General features: G+C 45.1%; 1 protein-coding gene across 1 annotated transcript in view; it reads left to right on the forward strand.

Moving 5' to 3' along the window:
- smad3b (SMAD family member 3b) overlaps positions 1-17,480 on the forward strand; it is a 90,562-nt gene that overhangs the window by 60,845 nt on the left and 12,237 nt on the right. Inside the window, exons 2-5 of the mRNA XM_052040301.1 lie at positions 5,606-5,799; positions 8,989-9,123; positions 10,762-10,836; positions 13,503-13,556. Of these exons, the coding sequence (XP_051896261.1) occupies positions 5,606-5,799; positions 8,989-9,123; positions 10,762-10,836; positions 13,503-13,556 (458 nt within the window). The remainder of the gene's footprint in view (positions 1-5,605; positions 5,800-8,988; positions 9,124-10,761; positions 10,837-13,502; positions 13,557-17,480) is intronic.

Raw genomic sequence — 17,480 nt, forward strand, 5'->3', positions numbered from 1 at the left:
TCCTGGACAATTGAAATAAAGGATTGTGGCAATTCAAACTCTGTGTGTGTGTGTGAGAGAGAGAGAGCCTACTCAGTGTCGTCTTCAGGGAAATGTTGAAAATGAGGAACTACCTCTATTCTGACCATCAGACTTTTATTTGTTTACAGGAAAGTGTTAATATTTTAACACACCTCTGCTAAATGTGTTCCTGCACATATTGTTCATCAGCATCCGTTTTTTTGGCAGGCTGTACCTCAGCTGTTAGGAGGGACATGTATGTGGTTTAAGCTGAAACACTTCACAGAGGGTTCAGTAAGTACTTGCCTGGCTGTAAAGAGAAGTTGGAACAGGCTGTGGCACTCACCCTTGAGGCTGACTGGGACGATTCTAGTTCCACAGACAGGATTGTCACTTCCCAGCCAAGTCCAAGATGAGCTGGCAGGATCAAGGCAGCTTAGTAGGAGTGGGATTGGGGCACAAGTTTGCAAGATGGGTCCAGAACTTTCACCACCATTGCTCCCAGTCATGAGAGGAAACAGTAGGCTTTTCTTTAAAGAACAGCCTTCGGGTCTCCAGATTATATTTGTGAAAGCTCAAGACTGTCCTGTCCAAAAATGAGGCCGGTCCAAAAGCGGATGGGTGGTGACTCAACGTTTGAATGGTTGGAACGTGCCAGATGTGTAGGTATTGGATTCGTACAGACTCCTGGAACAGACAAATTGGGTTGCATGCTGCTGTAAACGTAGGGAATAAATGGAAGCAGAGTCTTTGCAAGGATGTATTGTGCAGTAACTTTTACGATCCAGTTTTGGCATCGAGCCTCAGACACTTGCACGTGAATTGTAGCGTGGGCTGCAGGGGACAGCAAAATAGCATAAATATTCCTTATGTCCCTCCCTGCTCCCTCCCACTTTTCGTCCTGTGCCTTTCCCCTCTCCCCTTTTGTATTCACCCTTCTCCCTTTGTGCCCCTTGTCATAAACACTGTTATCTGCTCACTGGTTTGCTACCTGTTCTCCCACCTCTCATTCCCCCTGTTTTAGATTTTTGCCTCCTTTCTTCCTCTCATGTCCCACTGCCTTTTCCCTTTTGAGCTCCCTGCGGCATGCTGTTTATTCCAAGTCCCTGTTTATTATGTGTGGGGCCCACAGGTGGAGGATGTCTGTCTGGGGGAAGGTTGGACCATTGCTCAGGAGCCAAAGGCTTTATCACTGGGGCAGGGGGCAATGGGGCAAGATCTCTCAAGAGCTCAGGTACCCAACTCGAGTGTGACATGACCTTGATTTGTCAACCAGGAGGCTTGTGTTTGTGTCACTTTTCACATTGCTTTCATGATTTCCCAGTGGATTTTATGATGAGACAACGAATAAGATGCTGGAGGAACTTGGTGGGTCAGGCAGCATCTGTGGAGGGAAGTGGACGGTCAACATTTCAGGTCTTCATCTGGACTGAAAGAAAGAAGGGAGATGGCCAGTATGATGAGGTGAGGGGGAGGGGTTGGGCAAGAGCTGGCAGGTGATGGGTGGATCCAGGTGAGGAGGAGAGAGTGGAAATAGTGTCAAATAGCCTGAGCCCTCTTAGTTCCTTCAGCATCTTGTTTGTTGCCCCAGATTCCAGCATCTGGAATCTCTTGTCTCTGTTTATGATGAGATGCCTTTTGAAGAGTAGCTTAATTGCATGAGAAAAATGGCAACCATTTGTACACAGTAAACTCCCATAATAAGCAATGTGATAATTCTTCTTTGCATGGTTTTGGCTGAGTGATAAGTGTTGGCTAGGATTCTGAGGAGAACGCTGCCCTCTGTTGCTGTGGGATCTTTGGCATGTCTCGAGAGAACAAGGGGTCCTCTGCTGAGCATTCCATCCAGAAGGTGGCATCTCTGCTAGAGCAGCGCTGCACTCCCTCAGTACTGCCTCGGGAACATCGGCTAAGACTTTGTGCTCGGGATCCTCTGGTGAAGGTCTTGCATACACAGCCTCCCGATTCAGAACTGAGAGTGCCGCACACACTTGAGGCCCCAGCTAACCATTAGTTTCGGGGGGGTGGGGGGGCTTGTTCTGTGCAAACCAGAGATTGGACATGTGACCTTCTGGCTCTGAACTTAATGTAGACAAGGGATTGTAGATGCTGGAATCTGGAGCAACACAGTGTTGGAGGAACTCAATGGGTCAGGCAGCATCTGTGGAGGGAATTGGACAGTCAACACTGAGTCAAGACCCTTCAAATGGACTTGGAAGATGGGGGGGGGGGGGGGGTGGCTAGTTATGAAGGGGTGGAGCAAGAGCTGGCAAGCGATAGGTGGATCCAGTTGAGAGAGGTGATAGATGGAGTGGAAATAGCAGCAGAAGTAGCCTGACCCGCAGGGTTGCTCCAGGTTCCAGCATCTGCCGTCTCTTGTGTCTCCACGGACACGAGGTGACTGAAGATGATGGAACCTGATAGGAGAGGAAGGTGGAGCCCCGAATCGTGGGAGGGAGGAAGTGACAGGGTGAGAGGAGGTGTAGTCAAGGTAGCTGTGGGAGGCGGTGGGCTTGTAATAGATGTCGGTGGATAATCTGTCTCCTGAGATGGATGAACTTTATGTAACTGGTCTGAGCCCCTATGAAGCGCCCAGCATGACTATTTGTTTGTAGCCCTGTTACTAAGGAGCAAAATGCTAGTTGTCTCGTATGTGAATGAAACTTGTTGTGACACAGTAACTTGCATGTAGCCCACGTAAACATTCCAGTTAAAGCTTGGCTACCTTCCTGGATTTTGCAATCTGATTAAATGTCATGCAGTCACAGCAGGAATAATATTTCTTTTAAGCTTCACCACTCCTTACTTGAAGGTAGTTCCTGGGCCCTCCCCTTCCTCCCCTCCACGATCAGCTTTCTGCTCAGCCTTTCCATTAATGTCTAATATCTCCCACTACCTCGCCCATGGACACACCAGGTTTCTGTTTCATGGCAACACAAGAGACTGCAGCTGCTGGAATCTGGAACAACAGAAAATCTAGTGGAAGAACTCGGCGGGTCGAGCAGCATCCGTGGGGGGGAAACTGTTGATGCTTCAGGACTGATGCAGGTTTTGACCTGAAATGTTGATAATAGGGCCAGGTGTGAACCTGCCTATTGGTTGGCAGTTCCCCATTGTCTCCTGCCAGTGGTAATGCCCATAGAGGATAAGATGTACATCGAAACATACCCTGAAATGCATCTTTTGCGTAGCGTGTTCTGGGGGCAGCCCGCAAGTGTCGCCCTGTGAACCCAGAGAATAACCTCCTCAAACATGGCCGTGCAAAGCTCTCACCCATGTCCTAACTCTCTCTAAGTTGTGTTTGTTATCAAAATCCTGATGCTTGCTTTGAAATCCCAACATGCCCTCGCCCCCACCTTATCTCTATTCTATGATCCTCAGACTGATTCTTGCCTTCTGAGTGACCCTCAGGAATTCTTAATCTTGATTAAATTCATAAGATAAAAGGTCTTTATTAGTCACATGTACATCGAAACACACAGTGAAATGCATCTTTTGCATAGAGTGTTCTGGGGGCAGCCCGCAAGTGTCGCCACGCTTCTGGCACCAACGTAGCATGCCCACAACTTCCTAACCCCTACGTCTTTGGAATTTGGGAGGAAACCGGAGCACCTGGTGGAAACCCACGCAGATACAGGGAGAACATACAAACTCCTTACAGACAGTGGCTGGAATTGAACCCGGGTCACTGATGCCGTAAAGCGTTACACTAACCACTACACTACCTGCTATTGCTTTTCCCATCTTACCAACTCATCAATATTGTCCTGTAGTTTAACACTAATCCTGCTTAATAGCAGCAACCCTATCAATTTTCATGTGATTTGTAAACTTGCAAATCATATCTCCTACATTTATGTCTAAATTGTTAATAAATATGCCAGACAGCAAGGGTCCCAGTACCAATCAATGTGGTATATCATTGGTCATAGGCTTTCAATCACAGAAACAACCATTCACCATTGCCCACTGACCCCTATTACCAACCCAATTTTAGAATCAATTTGCCAACTTATCCTGGTTGCTATGAGCTTTAACCTTTTGGATCAGTCTCCAATGCTATACGTTGTCAAGGTCCTACTGAAGTCCATGTAGACTACATCAATACACTGCCTTCATCGATACACTTTGTTACCTCCTTCAAAAAATTCAATTAAATTGGTCACCCAGGATCGCTATTGTTATGGTCACCACTGACACTCCTGATATTTGCCCAGTTTCATTTCCTGAGAGCAGGTCCAGGATCTCCCCTTCTCTTGTCGGGCTATCTACATACTGACTCAAAAAGCCCTCCAGGATGCTGTTCAAAAATTCCACTCCCACTCAGTCAATCCCAGTTAATATTGGTGTGGTTGAAATCGCCCTTGTATACTATAACCCTTGTATTTCTCTGTGATTTGCCTACATATCTGCTTCTGTCTCCCACTAACCTTTTAGGAGACCTATAATGCACTTCATTTTGTTTCTAAACTTCAGCCATATGGCCTCGTTTTGAAGAGCCGCCTTAGATATCCTCCTTCGTTACCCCTTGATATTGTCGAGCCACTTCCTCTTTTACATCCTCTTGGCCCTTGTTACACCTGAAGTTTCTACCCCCCGAATATTGAGTTACCAATCCTGCCCTACTTTCAACTACATCTCCATGGTAGAAACAAAATCACTTTCTCATCTCCTATTCAATACTCTCAGTTCATCTACCTTACCAGCAGGACTCCTTGCATTAAACTAGGTGCAATTTAGCCTTGCATTTCTCCTATGTGCCTTATCAGACTTGTGCATGTTCTGCCTACTAGACTGACTTGGTTTTCCTTCTATATTTGACTGTACCTCCTCCCTAGCTGTAAATCTACTTGTTGCAAACCAACACAGGGTCTTCTGCTGAACTTGGAAGCACTGAGCAGCTCTGTACATACGTGTGGTCAATCATCATTCAACCTCTTATGGTTAACATCTCGGCATGTATTGCAGTACAAGCCAAAACCAGCCACTGTCTGAGTTTTGCAGTGGAAGCTCGGATGGTATCTATGTAAGTTTAGACTGATCTCGCACAAGCTCAGTTGACTGTGTGAATGACTCTGGCTATTAGGTTTCAGGGGAGTTGTAGCAATCCACCCTCCAGCAGATGACCAGCTGTATGGAGAAACCTCTCTAGAAGACTGGCAGAGGCCCTGTGGAACACACATCTACAGTTTTCTCTTGGGACGAGTCATCAGCCATCACCAGCACTGCTGCGGTGCTGAGAAAGCGTTGAATTAAATCACGAGGACAATTGAAAGCACCCTTGAGCTGGGCCACATTGTTGGGGCAGTGCAGAGGTAGGCGTCTGACCCTTGCTGCGCTTACTGCTGCCCCAAGTGGGAGGTTCCTTTCCCCAAAATTTAACATCCCTCATTTCAATGAAAGCAAGATTTCCAGATAAAACAAGTTGGAAAAGAGCTGGGAGCATTCCAGAGTGTTTTTTTTGATGTTTGTTGGAAACAGAACTAAGTATTAGTTACTGACTCACTCTAGAACACAGTGGTTATTGAAGTCTACCTCACAGATGGGGCTGGAGTTGACTGAGGATCCGGCTCTGGGTTCTAATGAAGGTGTACTTGCCTCGTAGGTCTCTTGATGGTAGGCTTCAGGTGTCCCATCGGAAAGGCCTGCCTCACGTCATCTACTGTCGCCTGTGGCGTTGGCCGGATCTTCACAGCCACCACGAGCTTCGAGCCATGGAAATGTGTGAATTTGCCTTTCACATGAAGAAGGACGAAGTCTGTGTGAACCCTTACCACTACCAAAGGGTAGAGACTCCAGGTAAATGCACCAACCAGAAAGCAGCGCACAAACATGCCTAGGACGAGTGGGTGGGAAACCACTTTGGCCAGATCCCCTGCCCCCTCCGCCTTTCTGTCCCGTCACTGAATTCTCCAGGAAATCCTACAGCGACACCAGTCTTGGTCCCATATCCGGTCTGATGGCATAAGATGTCTCTTCAATCCTCCACCATCAGACCTGGAGTGGATACCATTGATTTTACTTGGGATTCAAGGCCTGTGGACTAGGAGGTAAAAAGAGAAGCAAATATTTGCTTTAGTTTAATGTTGTTTTAAATTATTTCTAATAGGAAAGGCTGTTAAAATACTTCATGGCTTTGAGAGGAGCCCAAGCTCGGCCTTGAGTCGATGCCTGTCTCTGGGACCATGGGGAAGGGGCCTCAGCGTGTCCTGAGATGTAGTCAGTGTCCAGACCTCGCTAGGCTGTGGAGAGCCAGTAGGGTTGCCTCTTCAGATCTGGGGAGTGTTGGGCAGGACCACAGCAACCAATCTGACTGGCAGCTGGGATCAACAAAATCCTGTCTATTGAATGCACAGCACAGAAGCCCAACACACCCTATGTCATCTAACCTCTCTGTGTAGTCCTAGTTCTTATCCTCTAGTGTTCCTCCCTCGCCTAACCTCCATCCTAGTTTGTCCCCTGGTTACCCAGTAAAACACCGGCATCCGATTATTGGGAAATCCCAATAGTTCAGCAGCTGGGTCACTCATTTGTCTGGAATGCAAGCTGAGGGTCCAGAGTGCAAGTGGGGTGTGGGGCTGGAGTCTGGACTGTGGGCTGGATGCAGCATTGGGGTCAAGAACATCGGGAGGTTTGAGCAAACCACTGTGATTTTCGAATAATTGGATGCTGAATTATCAGAGTTTTACTGGGTATCTGAGGGGAAGTTTGTGGCAGGAGCTGGGTCCGGAGTGCTTGTGTATACCCCACTCCCCTTAAACTCACTGGGTTTACAGGAAAATGTATTATACTACTGTGTAACATGTTTTTAAAAAAAAATGTGTAATAAAATTGCTTGGGTATCGATGGAGTAATATCCAATGGTCCAGGATATCTGCTAGTCCAGAACTACTAAAGTCCCAAGGGTGTCGGGTTATCTGAGTCCTACTGTACTCTCTGTGAAAGGTGACTTCACATTTTTACCTCTCCACCGAAACCATTAGTTTTACTGGTGATGGTAACCTCCCGTGTTAAACTTCACTGAGTGGAATCACCCTGCCAAGTCCTTTCACAATTTAAAGATGTCTGTTCAATCATCCTATCAAACTTTTCTTTTAGAGATGAGTCCCAGCTTATTAAATCCTTCCTGACCATTAATTAACCTTGCATATATTTTAAAAGGTTAACACAAGGGGAATTTTTTTTTTAAAAAAAAGACTGGATGGAAGTGAGGCGATGGATATAGAAAGATCTTTAGACAGCTATCAGACAGCATGACTTTTTAAAAAAAAATCTAAGGGGTGTGTGATAATTTGGGAAGAAATGGTGATCTGTTGTGTAGGATTAAGGACCATAGAGGGCTGAGGTATTCAAAATGGTGTTGCATCAGCTGTTGGTCTAAAGAGGTCCGTGCAATCTATTCGGGGTTCTTCTGAACTGGGCTCTAAACTGGCACTTGTCAGCTTGCTGAGACGGACTATTAAGTAAACACAAGCTTTATTTGTGACAGTCAGCCTTCAACTGAACTGCAAGCATGGTTGTAGCTACCCACCAACTTTAAGGCAGCATGTTCCCTAGCACTGACAGACATGCTTTGCAGCCTGAATCCGGGAACTAAGAGCAGAGAGTCTTCCACCTGAGGCTGCGTGGTTTTAACAGTGGTGTCAAGTTACTACTCTTCAGAGTTGCTTGGGCCTTAAGTTAACAAAGGACATAGAACAGTACAGTGCAGGAACAGGCCCTTCAACCCACAATATCTGTGCCAACCATGATGCCAAATTAAATTAATCCCTTCTGCCTGCACATGATCCATGTTCCTGGGCTTGTCTAAATGCCTTTTAAATGCCATTATTGTGTCTGCCTCCACCACTACCCCTGGCAGTGTGTTTCAGGCACCTATCATTCTCTGTGTGTGTAAAAAGAAGAAAAAACTTGCTCCATAAATTTCCTTTTAAATTTTCCCCCTCTTACCTTAAAGCTATGCCATCAAGTATTCGATATTTTGACTCTGAGGAAATGACTGTCTACCCTATCGATGGCTCTCATAATTTTATAAACTTCTGTCAGGTCTCCCCTCAGCCTCTGATGCTCCAGAGAAAACGATCCAAGTTTGTCCAACCTCTCCTTATAGCTCATGCTCTCTAATCCAGGCAGCATCCTGGTGAACCTCTTCTGCACCCTCTCCAAAGCCTCCACATCCTTCCTGTACTTTGCCCTGGCAGAATACACAAGCCACTACCCAAAAATCTGAGACAAAATAAAATTCATTCTCGTAGAATTCACGTTGGGGGGGGGGGGGGGGGAAGAAAAGTAAATAAATATTTCTATCTCAACTCTCATTTCTTGACGCATTCACAGATGTCACGGCTTTGCATTACAGAAACTCTTGATGGGGACAATTTCCCGGGAATGTAACCTCCCTCTCCCAACTCTGTAATGTGGGGTCACCTGTATTTTTAATTCTGATTTCCAGCTTTTTTTTTTTGGCTTTTGAGAAAGAAATGCACTTGCATTTCGGAAGGGTCTCAAAGATCTCCCATTATCTTCAAACACAGTAATCTGTGACACAGGTACACGTAATAGCCAGGTTGGCACATCACAACGCCCCACAAGCAGTGAAACGAGTGAGTGTTCATTTTGTTTTTCTGCTGAGATCTGCAGGCAAGCGCCTTGCTATTTATTAAATAGTGAGGTGGAATTTTAATCAGCCATGTGAAGAGAAAGTCAAAGGCCTCAGTTTAATTCTTCATTCAGTGGGAGTATCACTGTCAATGCAGCCCACCCCCAGCAGCCCTAGTTGAGTTAACGTTATTGAAATTCTGGCCAGGAACCCGAAACCAAAATGTTGTGACTCGGGTAAGAATGCTCGCAACCTGCCAATTGGCACTCAGCGGGTACTGGAAGATCCAGGTAGGAAAAAGGAACTTTAAATAGAGGACTGTTACATTGGCCTTGAATGTAAATAAACCCAAGTCCTTTCTATTCTTTGTGTGTGTGTTTTTTTTACAGTTTTACCTCCTGTTCTTGTGCCAAGACACACAGAGATGCCTGCCGAACTACCGCCCCTGGAAGACTACACGCATTCCATCCCAGAGAACACAAACTTCCCAGCAGGCATTGAACCACAGAGTAACTACATACCAGGTACTAAACAGAACATTCTGGGAAATTACATTTTCTGCTATTTGCAATGCTGGGGATGAAAATTATTCCGCTGGAAAAAGAAATGTATATAAATAGAGGAGAGCAACTGATCCTACATTCCAACAGAGTTTGAAAGAAGCTTACTGTGTTGGTTATCAGATTTTAACACATCAGAGCTGCTGTGTACTCACACAATATGCTTAATGTAAGAGTGCAGTTTAAATGGTTTTATCAAGTTTCCATCTCCCTGCTGATACAGATTAGTAAATGAACAGAATGTGGGGTAATCTGACCTTTGGCCACTTGAGCTGGTGGCAACAGAAATGCATCATTTCTAACAAATGTTTCCTCCCTGATACCCTGGTGTTGTATCTGAATGTGAGGTACAGGGAAAGTGCCTGTGTTTATCATGTAATCACTCCGGGCAAGGTTAGAGATCAGTTACTGGATTTAACATGCAGAGACCTAGATCACTGACCTAGGGCTGTGGGTTTGAATCCCACAAATCTAACAAAGAAAATCTGGAATTAAAGCAACAGTCCGTGCCAGTAATGATACCCATGGAACTGCAGTCAAAACATCTCTGCTTCTGTAATGCTCTTCAGGAAAAAGTAGTCTGCCATCCTTACCTGTCCTCGTATAGAACTGGAATCATTTTTTTATCACTGACTTGTATGACGTGAAATTTGTTGTTTTGTGGCAGCAGTACAGTGCAAAGACATAACATTACCATAAATTGCAAAAATAAGTAGTGCAAAACAAAAAGGAATAATGAGGTAGTGTTCATGGACCGTTCAGAAATCTGATGGCGGAGGGGAAGAAGCTGTTCCTGAGACATTGAATGTGGGTCTTCAGGCTCCTATACCTCCTCGCCAATGGTAGTATTGTGAAAAGGGCATGTCCCGGATGATGAGGGTCCTTAGTGATGGACGCTACCTTCTTGAAGATGTCCTCAATGGTTCCAGACCTGGGCAATGTGATTGATTCTAAACTGAAGTGGTCCAGCAAGCCAGTCAGTTTAGGATTGTTATCAGATTGTATGGATGCAAATAACTTGGACAAAAATACATAAATATGAAACATTAAACCAAGTTTATTATGAAGACATGAGACTGCAGAAGCTGGAATCTGGAGCAACAAACAATCTGCTGGAGGAACTCAGCGGGTCGAGAAGCATCTGTGGGAAGAAATAAATTGTCGATGTTTTGACCCAAAATGTCAACAATTCCTTTTCCCCTCTCCACAGATGCTGCTTGACCGGCTGAGTTCCTCCAGCAGATTGTTGCTTTTAAATTTATTGAGTTTTACCCATGAACCAAGACTGGCAGTCTCAAGTAACATTTGCAAAAGTTGCTTGTGCCAGCCCATTGTGGGGTAACATTGAAGTGTGATACAACATAGACAGTATGATGAAACCCCAACTTGTAATGTCAGCTCAGGGCTGAAACCAATTGGTAAGTAGCAATAAGACTTTCAGTGGGAGGTGGTCTGATTTGGAGAACGGAGGAGATCTCTAGCCTTTGCCTTCTCTCTGGAGCCTGCCTATGGGACCTCCAAACTGAAGTAAAATTTAGCCCTATCAGGACCTTCAGAGCGTGTCAACGTTTACTAACGTAATATCCTTTTTCTTCTACCTAGAGACACCACCACCAGGTTACATAAGTGAGGATGGAGAAACCAGTGACCATCAGATGAACCACAGCATGGACACAGGTAACACACAGTGAGGGGCTCGTGTAAATCTCAACGAGCGATTTAAGGAGCGAGTAGTTGGTCTGACCCCGACCAGGTTGAGCCACGTTTAAGGACCAAAGTCTTCCAACCAGTGCTATTGTAGCCACGGCCAACAAATCCCCTCTGCATTGGAGAAGCTGAGCACTCGTTAGTGTAGTGAGGCAGATTTGTCCCTTGAGGAGATGTGGATGAAGTGGTTTTACTTTCCATCAAGCTGTCCTGACGTGTGATGTTCCAATCGCCAGTGGTAAATTCTCCATCTCCATTTTCCTCCCCAGCCTTTGGAATAGTATTGACCTGTGCTTGGGAGTAACATCGTGATCTGCTCCCTTTCTTACACTCCCACCATTGATCCCACACGCAATCAATCGATGGACTGTCTTCTCATTCCAATGGAACTTTCAGTGGCCTGTGTTTCCCATGTCTGATAATTACACAACTAATAAAGAGATACTTATAGGAATGCAATGTTCTGTTTGAATCTCTCTCGATTTTTTTTTGCCCTGGACTTTGTGCTCAGTAGTGTCCTGGAGATTAGTGTTTAATTCCTGCAACTCTCTGGGGAAATCCTAGAGATTTGGTATCCCTTCCCACCCATCTTGCTTGACCGCACCAAGATGTCCATGTGCATCCTGCATCTCCTCGTTGCCCTGATATGACTTGTGGTAGGAATGAAACCTAACAAACAGGACCTGGGGTAGGCTGTTCAGCACTTTAAGCATTCAGTATGACCGTGGCTAATCACCTTTCTCAATAGCATGTTCCCAGTGCTGGATTTAATTCCCTCCACAACCCATTGCCTCCAGCTCAGTAGTATGGTGACCAGAGCAGCAGTGAAACCAGAGTGCAAGTGGACAAACCGTGGCAAAGCAGAAGTCATTGTCAGTGTTAACAAGCAAGTCGATACACTTCCTAAAAGGATGTTTGAATAAGTAAATGGTTACATGTTGCTCCCTCTCCAGATTTGTTTTCCCTCTCAATGGTGTGGGGATTCAGAATCTTACTGCAACTAATTTTTTTAATGTGGAACCTAAATATTATAACACTGTAAATTATCACAAGGATTGAGAGAAGGTGGTTGTGAAAGCGAGGCACATCAAGAACTAATGATTTCAAGATTCTTAGTTTGGGGATTTTAAGTGAGTACATTGTAGGGGGGAAGAACGGTGGGAGGGAGGGGGTGATGAATAAGGTTGTTGTTGCTGCGTCCAATTAGTTTGGTTAACTCCCGTTTATATATAACTGTTTATTTAAAGAAAAGTGTGCATATAATGACAATGCCATTCCTAGCAAAAGTGGACATTGGGTTATTCCCCCGCCAGTGAAACCAAGGCTAAATGACTGAGTCCTAGAGTTGTACAGTGTGGAAACAGGCCCTTCAGCCCAACTCGTCCGTGCTGATCAAGATGACAACTAAGCTAGTTCCATTTGCATTTGGCCCATATCCCTCCAAACCTTTCCTATTCACGTCCCTGTCCAAATGTCTTTTAAATAACTTTGAAATGAGATTGATTTTATGCATAGAATTTGTATGTGACTATCCTCCACTCACTCTATCCAGAAAACTATCGATTTTATCAGGAGAAGTTGCTGTAGCTCTGTATTCTGATTTTTTTTTAAATTGCTTTAATTTTCCAGTTGAATTAGTAGGAGGGTGTAGGATCCAAGGGCACAGCCTGAGGGGAAAAAAAAGGGATGTCCCTTTTTAGAACTGAGATGAGGAGGAATTTCTTCAGCCAGAGGATGGTGAATCTGTGGAATTTGTTGCCATAGAGGGCGGTGGAGGCCAAGTCATTGGATGTATTTAAGGCAGAAATTGATAGGTTATTGATTGGTAAGGGGATTAAGGGTTACAGGGAGAAACACTATGATGCTGGAGGAACTCGGTAGTCCAGGCAGCATCTGTGGAGAAAAGTAGGGGGTCAATGTTTCAGGTCAGGACCCTTCTTCGGAACTGAAGATAGGAAAAGGGGAAGCCCAGTCTGTAGGAGGGAAAAGCAGAGCAGTGATAGATGGACAAAAGAGGGAGGGCGGGGTGGACACAAGGTGGTGATAGATGTAGGTAAGAGATAGTGATGGGGAGGAGGGGAGAGCAGATCCGCCGGGGGATGGGTCAAAGGTAAGGAGAGAGAGGAAAAACAAAAGGTAGAAAAAAGAGAGGCTAGGAAAGGGAAGAAGGGAAGCAGTATGGTGGGGGTGTTGTGGGGATTACTTAGAGTGGGAGAATTCAATATTCATGCCGTTAGGCTGCAAGGTTCCAAGATGGAAAATGAGGTGCTGTTCCTCCAGTTTGTGCTTGGCGGTGGGAGAATGGGGTTGAGAAAAAAAAATCAGCTGTGATCGAATGGTGGAGCAGGCTAGATGGACTGAATGGCCTAATTCTGCTCCTAAATTGTGCACTGTACAATTGACTGTTATGAGCCCAGTAATACTCTTCGACTGACGGTAGACTCACTGAGAAAATTTGGATTTGTACCGTTTGGTTGTGTTACATGTTTGCCATTTTATCATTAACAGTGGAGATGTATAAAGTGTTGACCGTTCGGTACAAACACTATTGTAGATGTGCTATTCCTCGCCGTTGGTTGAGTGAAGTGTATTGTGAATTGTTTCTCATCCTTCTCTGCTTTTCTGACTCTTTTTAGGGTCTGCGGCTGACCTGTCTCCAAACCCCTTGTCACCAACACACAGTAACCTGGGTGAGTACAGCTGAACGACAAGGGCAATGAGCAGAGACTGGCATTTTCCTTGTTCAATGTAGCAAATGATTTTACTTGTGGGGACTGCCCCAAGTAAACATCAGATGGTCAAACATTAACACAACTGGGAGTTGAGAAACTGCTTAACACAGAGAGAGGGCAGAATGTGTCTCACAGGGTGTGGTTGAAGGAAAAAAACTTCAATGCTTTTCGTGGGAAGCTGGTTAAACATGTGGGATAAAGGAACAGAGGGACACGTTGAGGTGGAGGATAAACATCAGTGGAGACCATATGGGGCAAATGGCCTGTTTTCTTGGCAGTAGACTCTGAACTGCAAATGATTTGGGTCTGGAAGGTGGAACCCATTCTTCAGTTGTTAACAAGACATGCAGGGTTTCTCCCTGGAGGTTCGTTTGTTTGTCTCTCAACAAGCCACCAGATGTAAATCAGAACACTCAGCCTGATGCCATTTCCTTTAAATATTCCTCTTGATGAACAAATAGCTAAGTCCTTGAAGAATATTGGGCTCTGGTACCACACTGTGGTGGGGGTGGCATGCTGATGAGTTGAGTGGCTCTGGTTCAATCCTGCTGTGTGTGCGGAGTTTGTATGTTCTCCTTGTAACTGCACGGGCTTCCCCCAGGTGCTCTGGATTCCTCCTACATCCCAAAAATGTGCAGGTTGGTGGGTTAATTGGCCCTTGTAAATTGCTCCTAGTGCTTAGGTCTGGTGGAATCTGGAAGAAATTGAGAGGAACATCGGGGAGAATAAAATGGATTAGGGAAGGACTATTGTAAAAATGATGGTTGGCGTGGACCAAGGGCGTATTTCTTCTCTCACTCTGACAGTTTGTCAGGGAAACTCCTCGACCTTTGAAGAAATGGGAGTGCTCCATCGCTTAATTCATTTGGAGCTGAGATGAGTAGATTTTTGGACTGAGGGAATCAGAGGATATGGATGAGGTGCACAACCAATTGTGATCCTATTAACCGGGGAAAATCATGACCTTTCAGTTTCCGTTTCTCAGTTCCATGTTCTAGCCAACAACTGGCAGGTGAGCTCCCACGTTTAATGTGGGTGGGCATCTTAGGACAAGGGATGAGGATAAGTGGGCTTGCACCCTGATCAGGAGGAATTTACCTGGCAGTGCAATTGCACCCAAAAGGAAAGTACATTTTCTGAAGTACCAATAATATGTTTTTAAAAAAAATTAGGGAAGAAAAAGAACGTGTTGGAAATGCGTAGCAGGTCCGGTAGCGTATGTGGAGAGAGAAACAGTTGCGTTTCAGGTCAGCGACACTGTTGGAACTGGGCAAGAGATGAAAACAAACTTGCCGAGAGGGTGCCTCCCTCTCCCGCTCTCTCTGTAACTTAAAACTAACTTATTTTCTCTCTTTCCCAGTTCTGATAAGAAGTCTTTGACCTGAAACTTTAACTCTATTTCTCTCTCCACAGATGCTACCTGACCTGCTGAGCATCTCCAACAGGTTCTTTCGGGATTCCTGCACCTGCAATTATTTTTTTTTTCTGATCTTCATTTGCTGTTTATGGGAGCTTGCTGTGCACAAATTAGTTTCCTACATTGCGAAAGTGACTATACTTAAATGTATTTCATTGGGTCATTTTTGAGTTAACCTGAGATTGGGAAAGTCACCATGGAATAGAAATCTGTCTGTCTCACTTTCCTCTAACTTCCTTCACTTTTTTTCTCTTTCTCTGTGCTGATTCTTTCTTCTCTTTTGTCCTTGCTTTGCCTGTAAGTCGTGGATTTAGCAAAAGCTGGAGATGAGAACTGGGATCGATATTTCACGGAGCAGGTCAGGGAGTAGCCAGTGTAACGTTGAGAGTTGCTGTTTCTTGAGTGAGCACCGCTGTTGATGGAAGTTCACCCCCCCCCCCAGTTCACAAAGTTTACATTGGCAGCTGCCCCACGGTTTAGCTTTTGTTTGCCTGTCATGACTCAGTGCTACTGAAGTACGCTGTCCCACAGTGAACAAGAGGCTGTTGTTTTACATTCCAGCAACAGTGGCTGGTCAGGCAGACTTGGGCAGCTCTGCGCATCGGCAACAGCTGCCAGGCAGGGCTCAAAGGTGGTGAGCTGTGACTTCCGGGAGATGCACACACTTGGTCTACCTAATGGGCACTTGAGTTTAGGGTGCACTGCATGGCCCTTGCAGTCATTGGAGCAAAACAACCTCCCATCTAAAGTCAAAGTCTAGTTTATTGCCATATGCACAGGTGCAATGAAAAACTTGCAGCAGCATCACAGGCACATAGCATCAGATAAGCAGCCTTCACAAGAAAAACATAAACAAAAATTATACACAATTTTATCAAAGAACACAGAACAAAAAATTGCGAAGTCCATTTTCGTGCAAAGTGGTCATAGTGTTGTCAAACTATAATGATTAGGGTTGTGCCAGCACTTTCAGTGTAACTAAAATATCTTTCACTGGTGGGCTTCAGAGACGGAGGTTTCAAGGGGAAGGTAAAGGTGGTGAGGTGGTTGGGGAAAAGGATTCCAGAACACGGGGACAACTGAAGCTACAGCCAGTGATGGAGCAGATTCAGAGATGAGCAGGAGACTGGAATCTGAGCAGTGTAGGGATCTGGGAGTAATAAGGCTGCAGGGAAATTCCAGGATGGGAAAGGGAGAGGAGTTGGGGAAACCAAAGGGGAATGTTAAAACAAAATTCAAACTGTTGGTGGAACTCAATAGGTCAGGCAACATCTGTGGAGGGAAATAGACAGTAAAGACTCTTCACCTCGACTGGGGAATGTTAAAACTGGGGCATTGTTCACAAGGGAGCCAATATCAGCCCTCATCCTTGTGCCTGTTTAGGTTTTGATTTGTATTGGGCTTTGGCAGCAGAGTTTTGGATAACTACCCACCTAACATCCAGTCAGCTTTACATTCCTCCAGAAGGTGTTCCTGGATGTTAGTAAGCTACAGGGGCTATTAGCCAATGGTGTTCCTATCTCCGTAGCCCAGGGTAAGGCTGGGTTATGGCTTGCCTGTCATTAGTATAATCCAGAGATGGAATCTGTTAACTGAACTGTTACAAATCAGCAGGGCTCATTTTGTATGATGACCAAGAACAGAGTGAAATTATCTTTTCAAGTTTGCTTTAAGCAGGGGTGCTCAGTATGTTTGTGTTTCTACTGCGGTCCTTATTGGTCAGGAGAGTTATAAGCTCAGTCTGCTTTGTAGCAATGTAACGATGCCACAGACAATCTGCACCATTCAGTGCCAACATCTAAATAGTTTAAATGTGCTGCCATACAAATTGCAAATAAACTCTCTCCCTTGGGATGTGTACACAAAGTGAAGACATTATAACTATGAACTCTGAAACAGAAGCAAGAGCCTTGACAATTCCTGCAGTTGTCCAAGTAAGAAATAGAAGAGTCAGCCTTGTGGCTCCTTAGGCTGTCTGCACCTTCAGCAAGATTGTCATAGAGTTGTACAGCACGGAAACAGGCCCTTTGGCCCAGCTAGTCCATGCTGACCGCAATATCTATCCCAGCTAGTCTCATTTGCCTGCATTTGGCCCATATCCCTCTAAACCTTTTCTATCCTTGTACTTATCTAAATGCCTTTTAAATGTTGTAATTGTAGCCACCTCCACAGCTTCCTCTGGCAGCTTGTTCCATATACCCACCACCTGCTGTGTGAAAAAAGTTTTCCCTCAGGTCCCTATTAAATTTTCTTTCCCTCTTTTTCTTCCCCCCCCCCCTTAATTCTGTAGTTTTAGACACTCCTACCCTGGGGGAAAAGACCATCCACCTTATCTATGTCCCTGGTTATTTTATAATGAGCCTCCTATCTCCAAGGGGGGAAAAAATGTCCCAGCCTATCCAGTGTCTCCTTATAACTGAAGCCCTTCAAGATTGTGGCTGATCTTCTGCTTCAGTCAGTACTTG

Source organism: Pristis pectinata, chromosome 28, assembly GCF_009764475.1.
Source record: "Pristis pectinata isolate sPriPec2 chromosome 28, sPriPec2.1.pri, whole genome shotgun sequence".
Taxonomy (NCBI): domain Eukaryota; kingdom Metazoa; phylum Chordata; class Chondrichthyes; order Rhinopristiformes; family Pristidae; genus Pristis; species Pristis pectinata.